We start from the raw sequence: 11,454 nt of genomic DNA, 5'->3' as shown, positions 1-11,454 counted from the left end.
AGTGTAGACGAGGTCTTAGATCCTGGAGCTCTGGGGCTGGCTACTAGCAAGAGAGTCAGCTGGAGTCAGTAACCCATGCATCAACCTGGGGAGGGCTTTTCAAAATCACATCCACCACCAAGTCCCACTGTGAGATTTTTATACATTTGCCCGTCACCATGGTCTCCAGTTGCCTAACCCAGCTCCCAAAAAGGTGAGCCTTGGGCGAGTACAAATCTAGATAGACAGAGACACACACACACATATACACACACACATATACATAGAGCTGGGACTTACACAGGTCTCATGCGTGGCTTCCTTTCCATCTTTACTGAGCAGAATGCAAAAATTATCCTTCTGATGCAAGTAGAAAATTTAGGAATTAGTCAAAGGCACATATTCTAAAAAAAAAAAAATCTCTTTACATATATACATCTCAATTCATTATAAATACATACAGAAAAACAAAGGCAAACAAACAAGCAGATTAAAAAGTGCTAACAAAAAGGTGTAAGGAAGGGGAAAGGATTCATTTAAAAAAATACATACAATCAGTAGGACAACTGCATAATAATTTAGTTAAAAGATACTGTTACATATTATTAACCCTGACAAAAAACACAGGATCGGGCGGGGGAAGAATTTTCTTGAAGGTGCCCTGTTTTTTCCAGAGATTGGGAGAGAGGAATTGCATATATCTTAGAATTAAAACAGCAACAAAACTACCACATAAAACTCCTGGTCATATTTTTGGGGGGACCCACTGGCGTGGGTGGATAGAAAGAGAGCACCTGAGGATTATTCCTGAGTTTACGCCTGTTTGAAATTGGTTTTCTTGGTGTGTTTTTTAAACTTTTGCTGAGAGTTTGACAGGTGCCCAAATGAATGAAAAAGAAATTAAATAAGGGCTCAGGGGTTCCAAGATTTTCAAAGATTCTCTCTGAGTGTCATGAATCCAGGGAGCATTATAAATAGAGTGGGGGAGTGTATTCGATAGAACCAGGGAAGGGCCTGCCTTTATCTAGGCCTGGAAAAGGGATATTCTCTGATCACAAGAAAAGGGGCATCTTTGCTGTCTGCCTACAAGAGGCCAGCAGGGCGGAATAGCCCCTTCCCTGGCAATTTGGGTGAATGCACGAGCGGAACAAGACGGGACAGGACTCTTGTGCACACGCAGCGCAGTGCAGGGCTCTCCAGCAGCTCAGCGCAGAGGTGGGTTAGTGCAATTAGGTGATAAATTAGGAAGAAAACTAAAGAGATTCCGAGGGGTCGGAAATGCACCACCAAGGATAGGAGCATCCCTGCCAAACAGTGGATCATGTCATCTGGACTTCACCGTTTGGGCTTCCAGTTTTGGGGGATTTTTTCTGATCTTTGGTGTTTAGTCGGAGGCTAGGGGGCATAGAGGAGATCTAGAATTCTACTCAGAACTGGCCCCTTCAAAGCCCCCCATCTCCAGGGAAGTGGGGGAATGGCAGGGCCTGCCCAGCACATTATGGACACTGCTGAAATCTAAATAATAAACCTCCTCCTCCTTCCTGGTCGGGGAGAGGCAAAGGATGTAAAAAGACACAGGACCCCAGAAGAAAGGGCCAGAGACCACACCTGGACTGGCCTAGAGAGCAGGACCTCCCGTGTGCAGGGCGTGGGGGGGTGGGGGAGGAAGGAAGTGAAGTGGGAAGAGGAGACCATGGTTCACTGGCTTGGGAGACTAGGTGCTTCCCTGTCCCCCAGGCAGGACGTGCTACCAATACTTTGCACTGGGTTATAGAGGTCACAGCACTTTAGAAAGGTAGGGGAATATCACATCCCTATGTTACAGATGGGGAAACTGAGTCACACAGGGAAGGCAGCTGGTTGCTAAACTCAGAGATCAGGTGACAATCACTGAAATCTCCACATGTGGCTGGGGATCTCTCTGCAGGGGGCAAGAACACCCCACTCCACCATTAACTCCTCTTAGAGCTTTGGGCAGATCCCACTGACGGCCCTGCTCCAGCACAGATCTCCCCCACTCCACACCCCCCAGGGACTTGCTGTGTCTGGTAAGAATTAGCCAAGGACGGGCGCGTGATGGGTAATGGGAGCTCTGCATGCTAAAGAGGCAGGACCAGTCACAGGTCACACTTCCTCCCCTCCCGGAGGGGGCATGCTCCCGGAAATGCCAGGATGACTCGACTCAGAAAAAGGAGGAACACGGGAATGGCTGAGGCAGCGAGAAGAGGGTTACAGCACAGCCAGGTGAATGCTGCCAGCAGGGAGGGGCGGGCACAGACTCCCTGCCCTGGGGCTGACAGGGATGCACTGCCAAGGAAACAAAAACCATTGTCTGAGTAAATAAAAAAGCAGGTTTACTACAGAACTGCCCAAGTCAGAGGTGGCTGCAACGTCCGAGCTCGCTCGAAGCAGGTGCATGAGCCTAGGAGCAGTGTCGCTGTCGAGGTGCTGTGTGGCTCTCCGTTTGGACTGCGTACGTTCTGTGTACAGCTAGCAGCCCTCTGCAGCATGAAGCCTAGCAAGCTACTGGTCCAACGGGCCGCAGTGCTTCTGCTCAGGGCTACTGCTGGTGGGAGGAGCAGGGTGTGGAGTGCCCTGGAGAGACTGCGGGGGGCTCTGCTCAGGTTGGCTAAGCAGGAGTTTGCTCTTTGGTATTCAAAGTGGAGCCGGCCGTAACAGCCATTGAAATCAACAGTGGCCTGTGCTGGAGCTTTAAGATCCAGACATGGGGCCCCTCCTGCTTTCCCGGACTCAGGCCTGGCCCCGCCGCCCAGCTGCGAACAAGCCCATTGGAATGGTACTAGCCAGTTGGTTCCAGGAGAGAATGCGACAGAGAGCAAGACTCGGAAAGTGCGGCCACGCTGGAGCTGCCGCCACCACAAGGAGCCCCAGGGCTGGGCGTGCAGGCTGGCCAGCAGCCACCAGGCAGAAGAGGATGATGGGAAGGCTGGCCAGGGGCTAAGGAGTTCATTGCTGAATACTGATCAAGTGGGCACGTTAGTGCAGAAGAGCTGTTCCCCATCCCGTTGGGGAAGTCAGGGCAGCCCAAAGCATGTCAGTTTCCCCTCCCAAGAGAAGGGGGTGCCCTGGACTAACTGGAGAGCAGAGACCGAGCGCGTGACCTATAGTCAGATGAATCTCTCTCCAGCTGGCCCCACCCAACCCTACACAGATGGATGCTTTAGCTCAGTGGTTCCCAGCCTGCACTGGGACTTGTCACTCCCCCCGCGGTCCCCGCCTCTGCCCCCCATTCCCTCGAGACTCCGGTGTTTGGAGCGGCACCAAGCTCCAGGGCTGTGATGGAAGAGCCCAAGTAAGAGCCTGGCTCCGGCTGACCCAGCCAAGCTGCCCACGACGGCTGGGAACCACGGCTTTCGCCATCACTGACACTCTGGTAACAGGATCGCTTTGGGGGTCAGAACGTTTCCGTCTGCGGACACTGCAGTTAGCAGCTTCTGCACTCGCCCCGGGGAGAGGGGGGTGAATCCTGGCCTTTCAACTCTGTAGTCGGTGCGGAGATGGGTGTGGGGAGGGGCTGGGGCCATCAGTGGCTCTCCTCTCTGTCCTACCTGGGCGCGGTTCTTTGAGCAGGTCCATCCCGCAGCAGAAGACATGGGTCCCGATCAGCTGAGCTCTGTGATAAAAGCATTTTGCCACCCCCACTCCCCCTTTATACACACGGTATGTACAACTCTATACATGTGTGGCTGTATATTATATATAAATAAACTTTGCTGTAAGGAATACGCGACCCCCCTGCCCCCGAACTGAGACCCGCGGGTCATTGCAAAGCAATACAAGAGCCAGGGCTCCCTCCGCGCCAGCGCTCCTGCCAAAGGCAGGCAGGCGAGAGGCTAGGGAGGGGCACGGCGCCTGTGGCTGAGCCCCATCCCGGCCCTCAGAAGTGTTCAAAGGGCCTGCTGAACTGGATGACGCTCTGGCGCTCCTGGGAGAGCGCGCTGTCCTGCGGGGCCACGTACAGCGTCCTCAGCATGTCTTCCAGCACCTCCTTGAAATTGATGTTCTGCTGCTGTGCTAAGTCTTCCAGCGGCAGCGGCTGCTGCGGCAGCGGCTGCAGGTGGTCGGGATGGGGGAGAGGCACGTGGTCGTGCAGGGGCGGGTTGAGAGGCACGTTCCCTGCCAGAGCTGGGGCCGGGCTCTCGAAGACAGGAGGGAGGCTGAAATGCAAGGGCATCCGGTGCTGCTGGTGTGGCTGGAGAACAGGCTCCGGCGGGAAGTGTAAAGTGCCCAGGGGGTCGGGCTTCAAGGCCAGGGTGGAGAGGCTGTCGCTGGGAGGGCTGTAGGTCAAGTCCAGGATCTCGTCCTGGTGCAGGGAGTGTCTGGGCAGAGGGAGCCCGGCCACAGGCTGGCAGAGGTCATGGGGCTGCTGCAGGACATGCTGTGGCATGGAGTACGGCAGGCTCCGGTCCTGGGCCAGAAGGGCCCGGTGGTTATGCTTCTGCTTCACATTCTCGTCCATCTGCTTCAGCTCCTCCCGCACCCTATGGACGCAGCTCTCGGGGATCTTTATCCCTGGGAGATGGAACATGCTGTGTCAGCCCCCAAAGCACCTGAGCTCCTGGGAGGGGACAGGTGAGGGGCCCTGGGAGTGGGACGCAGCGTCTGGGCTAACTGCATCCCTCAGCCCCTCCCCGCAAGGCTGCCAGTTTCACTGCCTACACGGCAAGCTGCATCCCCATGGCACTGCAGCCCTGTCCTAGGAGCTGGCTGCACCTGGGCTTGGCAGCAGAGGAGACAGCAGGAGGTCCACAGCCAGGTTCCCAGACTGCACTGGTGTGATGGCATCTGCAGTCCCTGCAGTGAAGGGTGCCAGGGGGCAGGAGTGTAATGGGCAGAAACAGCCCTGCCTTCACCCCCAGCCCGGGCAGCTGAGAGCTGAGCAGAGGGTGCACCATGCCTGGGTCATGCCCAAATGCTGGGTTAATTCCCCTTCCCCGCTCCACCCAAGGGATACGGAGCCTCAGCTCCATGCCAAGGCCTGGCCTGGAGCATGCAAAGTGAATGGGCCGGGAGTTACACGCTTCTCCTGCTCTCATCCCACAGGATCTCCTTAATCACAGAGCTGTCCAGTCAGGATCGGGGAGAGGAGAGAGACATGCAGAGCCCTGCCTGGTATAGGAAGGGAATCCAGGAACCCCTCCACATGCCCCTGAAACACAGCATGCAGCTCCCTTCCCCTTCCCTGCCACCACAGGGCCGCCCTCGTGGCACGCTGACCCCTGCACTCACCAACTTGTTTTTTCTTCTCCTTGGTCTTGAGGCGGACGATCTGCAGGTAGCTGGTGTTGGTGATGTCCGACATGATGCTGGCGATCTTGCTCCAGACCCGCAGCAGCGCGCCGCACAGCATGTAGTAACGGCGCAGGCGCATGCCCTGGAAACACTCCTTTCCCTCTTGGATTAGTTTGCAGGTTCTGTTCCTTCAGGTTTGCAGAGAGGAAGAGAACAAGAGTTACCAGCAGCCCCTGTCCCTGGGAGCAGCCCCTCCCTTCCCCTGGCTTGTTGGGGGTGGGGAGTGAGGAGGAGGAGGATGCAGTATTAGTGGGGACCCCTGGGACAGGCCAGGCAAAGCAGCTCACAGAAGCAGCAGGGTCACGCAGAGCGGGGAAGACCCCAGAGACAGCAGCAGCTACCCGCGTTTGGACAGGGCTCCGAGCTTCCTCAGCAGGGAGCCCAGAGTAGGCCAGGCCCTCGGCACTGGGCGTCACTTACCAGACGGCGTGGTTACACTTCGTGAAGGAGAAGAGGTAGCTGCTCTCCCAGTGTTCCTTGGCTTCCTCGGGCCGCACCTGCAAGGGACACCGCCAGAGGCAAACTTAGACTTTTCCACTCTCCTCAGGGTGGTGGAGGGCTAAGGCCCAGCACTGGGAGTCAGGACACCTGGGTTCTATCCCCAGCTCTGCCAGATGTGAGGGGACTTTGGGAAAGTCACAGCACCCATGTGCCTCAGTCTCCCCAGCTGTAAATTGGGAACAGTGAGTCCTGCCAGGGGTGCCAAGAGGCTCAATTGATCAGTGTGCATGGCACGCTGAGGTGCGCACCCGGCAGCTAGACAAGGGCAAGCACGGAAGGTATGGTTGGTTTTCCCTTTTCCCCTGTGCTGATGGCAGTGTTGGCATTTGAACACAAGGGAGCAAACAAGCCCCGGACACGCTCTGCCAGGCAGGGAGCAGAGCGCTGATCCGTCAAGTCCGATACTCTGCATCCAGCCCTGGCAAAGGGCAGCCAACCCCCCTCATGCCAACGCTCCACTCCCGGTGCCCCCGGTATCCCTCTGGAGCGTCAGCGTCGGGTCTGAAGAACACTGACCTGCTGAGAATTCGGACGGACGTGTCACAGCTCAGCCCCACGCTGGCGCCGGGGGGAGATTTGCTGAGCATGCCTCTGGGCGGGCAGAGCCCATCCCTACATCTGTGCCTACAGAACCATGCGCCTGCAGAGCTTTGCTCCCAGGGGAGCATTCAGCCCCAAGGACTCTCCCTCTGCCCTGACTGTGGTTGGGTCACAGTTTCCTTGATCAGCTACAGTTCCCATGTGCAGAGGGAAGCCGGGGCACAGGCAGCGTCCCTCCCGCTCAGCCTTGCGGGGGATGGAGGGAAGGGCAGCAGCTGCCTCCTGTGGCTCCCACCTACCTGGCGGTACTTCTTAAAGAGGCTTTCGAGGCTTTCGGGCTGGCTCTGCTTGCCGATGTTGGGCTTGTAGAGGATGAAGTTCTTCCCGCGGCCCTGCTCTGCCAGCAGGCAGGTGTATTTACAGCCTCGCGTCTGTGGGCACAAGTTGGACAGTTACACTCACGTGTGCCATGGGCGGATGGGACGCGGCGCCTCCCCACGCTTCCAACGTCTGTCTGCACCCCTGCTTCCGAGAGCGGGGCGGCCGATGGGGACGCTGGCTCTGCAGCGGCCGTACACTGGGGGCAGGGAAATTCCAGCCGGCACCCGCCCCCATTCACGCCTCTGCTGTGAGCATGGCGGGGAATGCGCTGTCCGAGCGGAGCTGGCTCCAGGAACAAGGATCCTTTTGTTACTCCCATTACAATCCCCCTCCGCCCCCATCCTCGGCCTTATGAAGTCAACCCCCCTCCCGAACTGGGCGAAATGAAACGGCAGCTCCTCAGAGGCTTTTCTGGGCCCCGGGTGACCGGTCAGCGAGGCATCGATCGTTGCGACTGGCCTCTTGCTGGCTGCCAACAACCAGACGCCCCCGCTGGAGCCCATCGCAGATGTGTGGGGCAGCAGCCCTGGTGGCGCTGGGGAGTTCACCTTGTGGGAGAGGTAGAAGCCGTCGTAGGTGCCTGTCAGTTTGAGCGATTTCTCGTAGGCCTCCTCCCACTTCAGGCCTCTGTCGACGCTGATCTAACAGGATAAATGAGAGCCCCGTGTTTTATGGATGGCAGGTGTCGGAGTGTCCCCCTCTCCCTCTCTCCCACACACACACACACACACCCCTACCTCCTTGGCCTAAAGACGAGCAGCATCAGCTTCCAAGGGGCCCAAGCCAGAGGGTGCCTGGGCCATGTGAGCCTGTGGCTCCTGCCAGAGCGGCTGTGCTCTGTACCACGTGTGCCTAGTTCCCCCGGGTGACTCTACCATGGAAGCAACTGCTATCGTTGCCATGGGAATGATGTGAGACGGGAAGCGGGGCGAATGCAGGGTCTGTGTAAAGGGAAGTGGGTGGGCAGAGCGCTACCGAGATCGCTGCCAAAACACGCCCCATGGGATGGGAGCGTCCGGGAAGCGCCATGCTGGAGACGCCTGCCAGCAAGACTGCCTGCCAGCTCGCTCAGCTCAGGGAACTGGGGCTGGGCAAGGTGCCCCCCCGTGCCCAGACAGGGACGAGGACACTTTGGCGGCTGAAGTACCCATGTGCTAGGATGGGGATGGGCTGATGGGCAGGGATTCTCCTTGGCTCCTGTGTACAGCCCCTAGCACAAGAGGCCCTGATCCCTGATTGGGGCCCCCTGGCACCACTTCAATACCAGTCTCCGTCCTGCGGCTGCGCAGCCTACACCTGGCCAAGGAGGAGCAAGATCCAGGCCAGGAACAACAGCTGGAGCAAGGGCTGCCCAAGAGCGGCTATGTGCTCCGGGGACCCACGGACAGGGCTGCCCTGGCAGAGACCTTACCTAGCCCCTTACCTCATAGAACACCACCTGCCCGTCCTGGGGGTGCCCCGGGGTCAGGAAAACCTCCTTGCTCTCCTCGTAAATCTCATCCACGCCGGGGGCTAAGTCTGCGGAGGCAGCAGAAAGAAACAGGCCTTAGACCTCTGGTGAGTGGCAGAGCTCCACGTCGCAGCCCCAGGCCACCTCCATTTACCGCTGGGGTTCCCAGCCCCACCCCCTGGGAGCCCTGCACTGGTTCAGCCAACCCTTATGGTGCAACAACTCCCTCGTGTTCATTGCAGGGCAGGGGATCAGGCCTGGGCCCTGCAGCTGGGGGGCTATTAGGGGAAGCTGAGAGTCCCTAATCCCACAGGCCCCTCAGCTGCCCTGCAGCCTGCTCTTCTCTTGGGGTTTGTCCTGCTGTAGACCCACCAAGGTCTGGGCACCAGAGCGTCCTGGGCCTTCAACCTGGGGACATCGTTCCCGCCAGCCCGTCCCAAGCATCCTTCCTGTGAGAGATCACAGCGCAGGCTTCTCACCAGCCAGGGCCCCACACCGTCCCCTCCACTATCCATCCTCTCCAGCTTAGGGCAGGCGCAGAGCCCTTCCCCTGGATTAGCCAACAGAGTCACGGCACTAACATCTTCTCCCAGCAACCCACCCCGTACGCTGAGGCACAGGGGCGAGCTCCTAGCACTCGAAAGCCTAGGCAGGGCTAGAGAGGCTGGGGTTCGAATCCTGCTCTCTCGATGGGTGCTGACCTAGCATGGAAATCTCTCTACGTCTGAACGCCCAGCCGGGGGCGGGGTCACCAGAGTGTGAAGCCCAGACCAGGTCAAGAGCTAATGGGAGCAAGGAGCATAGGATGCACGGAGTGTAGGCAGCCCAGTCACACCCAGCATCTGGCACAGAAAGCCACTGCCCATTGAAGGGTGCAGCAGCGGGGCACATCCCAGCAGGGAGTTTTCCCCCCTCTTCCTTCTCCTACCTAAGATGCCCATGTCGTATTTGCCCTCCTTCTTGTCCTTCTCAATCAGGTGGTCGAAGGTATCAGTGAAGTACTGGAAGAGCATGTTCTGCTTGTGCACCTCCAGGCCCAGGATGCGGTTCAGGAACTTGGTTATGGAGCAGTCTGCAATGGAGAGCGCAGCTCAGGGTAGGGAATCTGAGCAGCTCAGTGACAACTCCCCTTCCCCCCACCATCCCAGAGAGCAGGGGAGCACCTCTGCTTTCTCCAGGAGAGCCGGCAGGGCGACCCATTGGAAGCCAACACTGCCAGGGCCCCCAGAGCTTGGCTGCTAGTCAGGCTGGGCCCTGCAGACCAAGGAGTGGCAAAGATGCTCTGCTTCTGCTGGCCAAGCACCTGCAGAGCTTCTCTCCGGCTTCCCAAGTGCTGTGTCCCGCGTCGCCTACAGGACAAGTCTGACGTGGGCCAGGAGGACGGCAGCAAACGTGCACTACGGTAACTGTGTCCCTTAGCCTGTCTCTCCACAGGGCGGGGAGGAAAGATTCCAGGCTTACCCTTCTCCACCGATACGTAGCCGTATTTCATCTCCTTGCAGCAGATCCCGACCGAGATGAGACCTTGTTTCATTTCTAGAATGACAGAAGGGGAAGCACGTGCCTTGAAGGTTGGGAGCTGCCATGTGGCCTCCACCCCAATGCCACGAGGCCCCTTATCTCAGCAGTCCTGCTACAGGGCTGCTTCCCCGGCTTGCTGAGATGGCCACTCCCCCGATGACAGAGAGGGCAATCTCCTGGCAAAGCCGTATCGACTTAAGGTGAAGTAGCTTTGGAGTCCCTTGTATTAAAAATGTGACGTATTACGGTGGGATGGTGCGTAACTTCTCTGGGGGGAGCCGTGACCAAGGTAAACCCTGGGAAGCGTCAGGAGCATCAAGGGACTATTGGAAACAAATGTGCTAGACAAGAATGAACTGTGGGGACAAACAAGTAAAGTGGGTTTCCCACCCCCTACCCCCCGAGGAGACAGCCATTGTCTGCAGATCACCTGTTACATGAGGACAAGATCAAAGGCCCAAGCCGCATAAAGGAGCGGGCTGAGCTGCGCAGTCTGTGTGCTTGTTCCGAGCTCATTTGAAAATCCCCTGGGTGGGGCTGGAAGGACCGACTCCTACCAGTGGGAGTTGGGGTGATCTCTGGTAAACCTATTAGCAGGCGTGCAAGTTCTTTTGCCACGTTAATGATTTTCTCTGTTGGTGTTTTCACCTTGAGGATAAATGTGCTTGCTCAGAAAGGGCGAGGTGGTATTTGCTAACCGGGAGCCATTAGGCTGTTTATAGCCTCTCAGGGAAGGCAAAGCAGGCCTGCCTAGGCAGTCCGACTTGCTGGGAAATTCACAGCGTAGGCAGGAAACTATGCAGCTTAGACATACCCCGGTCAGGAGGGAGAGAGGCACAAGTCTCCACCCAAGAGAGGTAGCAGCAAGGAGCCTAAAGTGGGGGCCTTTACTGGCCCACGAGGGGGAAATGCAGGTGCAGTTGCCCTGAACTGTGACACCCCAGTAAGAATAGATCCCACCTCTGCATTCTCCCACGCCTGGGGAGGGGCACTGCCACCTGGCTCACCCCACTGCCTCACTTACCGTGGAGTGCTGCCCCTCTCCCCGCTTCTGTCGCTAGCTGTCCACGTCAGCCTGCTGTTGGTCCCTTCGGTGTCTTCTCCCCGCAGGAGGAGGGCAGTGAATGGCTCTGCGTGCCCGCTCCAGCTTTCCTGGCAGTGATCTATCCCTACCACACACTAACTGAGCCAGCAAGAAGCATTTTCAAGTAGAAACCCCAGTTAATGTTCTCACCTTGAAAAAATTCAGCCTCTCGTTCCTGGTAATACTTGGGCAGAGGCACTTTGCTCTTAGTCTGGTTGAGGATGGTGGTGAGGACCCTGTCTAGCGCTCTGGTCCCGTACTGTGGAAAGGAGAGAACAGTCACATGGGGGTGGGGAGCAGCTCTGTCCTCTGATCTCCACCCCTGAAGTGTGTAGTGAGAAGGGATCTGGGATGCTGCTTTCCTCAGCAATGGGTGGGAAGCACGTAGACATCCTGGCAGATGCTGAAGTAAATGCAGCCACCAGAGACACGTCCATCAAGAACCTGATGGATAACTCATGTGTTCGGGTACAGACCCAAGTCAGGTAGCTGGTCTCACCCATGAGTCTTCTTCCAGCCCTATGAGAGGCAAGGCCTAAGCACAGGAAGGAGAGGCAGTGTGCCCTAGTGGATGGGGTACTGGACTGGGACTCGGGTGACCTGGGTTCTCTTCCTAGATCTACTACTGGTTTGCTGGGTGAACTTGGGCAAGTCACCCCCAGTATGTGCCTCGGTTTCCCCACCT

General features: G+C 57.4%; 1 protein-coding gene across 9 annotated transcripts in view; it reads right to left on the bottom strand.

Moving 5' to 3' along the window:
• Window positions 1-286: 286 nt before the first annotated feature.
• The window catches only part of SBNO2 (strawberry notch homolog 2), a 128,716-nt gene continuing 117,548 nt past the window's right edge, over window positions 287-11,454 (bottom strand). For all 9 annotated transcript variants that reach the window (XM_044998616.1, XM_044998615.1, XM_044998622.1 and 6 more), the window contains 9 exons: window positions 10,920-11,028; window positions 9,626-9,700; window positions 9,093-9,236; window positions 8,138-8,232; window positions 7,263-7,355; window positions 6,633-6,764; window positions 5,713-5,789; window positions 5,230-5,420; window positions 287-4,512 (listed from right to left, as the gene is read on the bottom strand). In XM_044998616.1, coding sequence (XP_044854551.1) covers window positions 3,878-4,512; window positions 5,230-5,420; window positions 5,713-5,789; window positions 6,633-6,764; window positions 7,263-7,355; window positions 8,138-8,232; window positions 9,093-9,236; window positions 9,626-9,700; window positions 10,920-11,028 — 1,551 coding nt within the window. In that variant the 3' untranslated portion in view covers window positions 287-3,877. The remainder of the gene's footprint in view (window positions 4,513-5,229; window positions 5,421-5,712; window positions 5,790-6,632; window positions 6,765-7,262; window positions 7,356-8,137; window positions 8,233-9,092; window positions 9,237-9,625; window positions 9,701-10,919; window positions 11,029-11,454) is intronic.

Source organism: Mauremys mutica, chromosome 24 (genome assembly GCF_020497125.1).
Source record: "Mauremys mutica isolate MM-2020 ecotype Southern chromosome 24, ASM2049712v1, whole genome shotgun sequence".
NCBI lineage: Eukaryota > Metazoa > Chordata > Testudines > Geoemydidae > Mauremys > Mauremys mutica.
The sequence above is the reverse complement of the archived record's forward strand: the minus strand, read 5'-3'. Positions and strand labels throughout refer to the sequence as shown.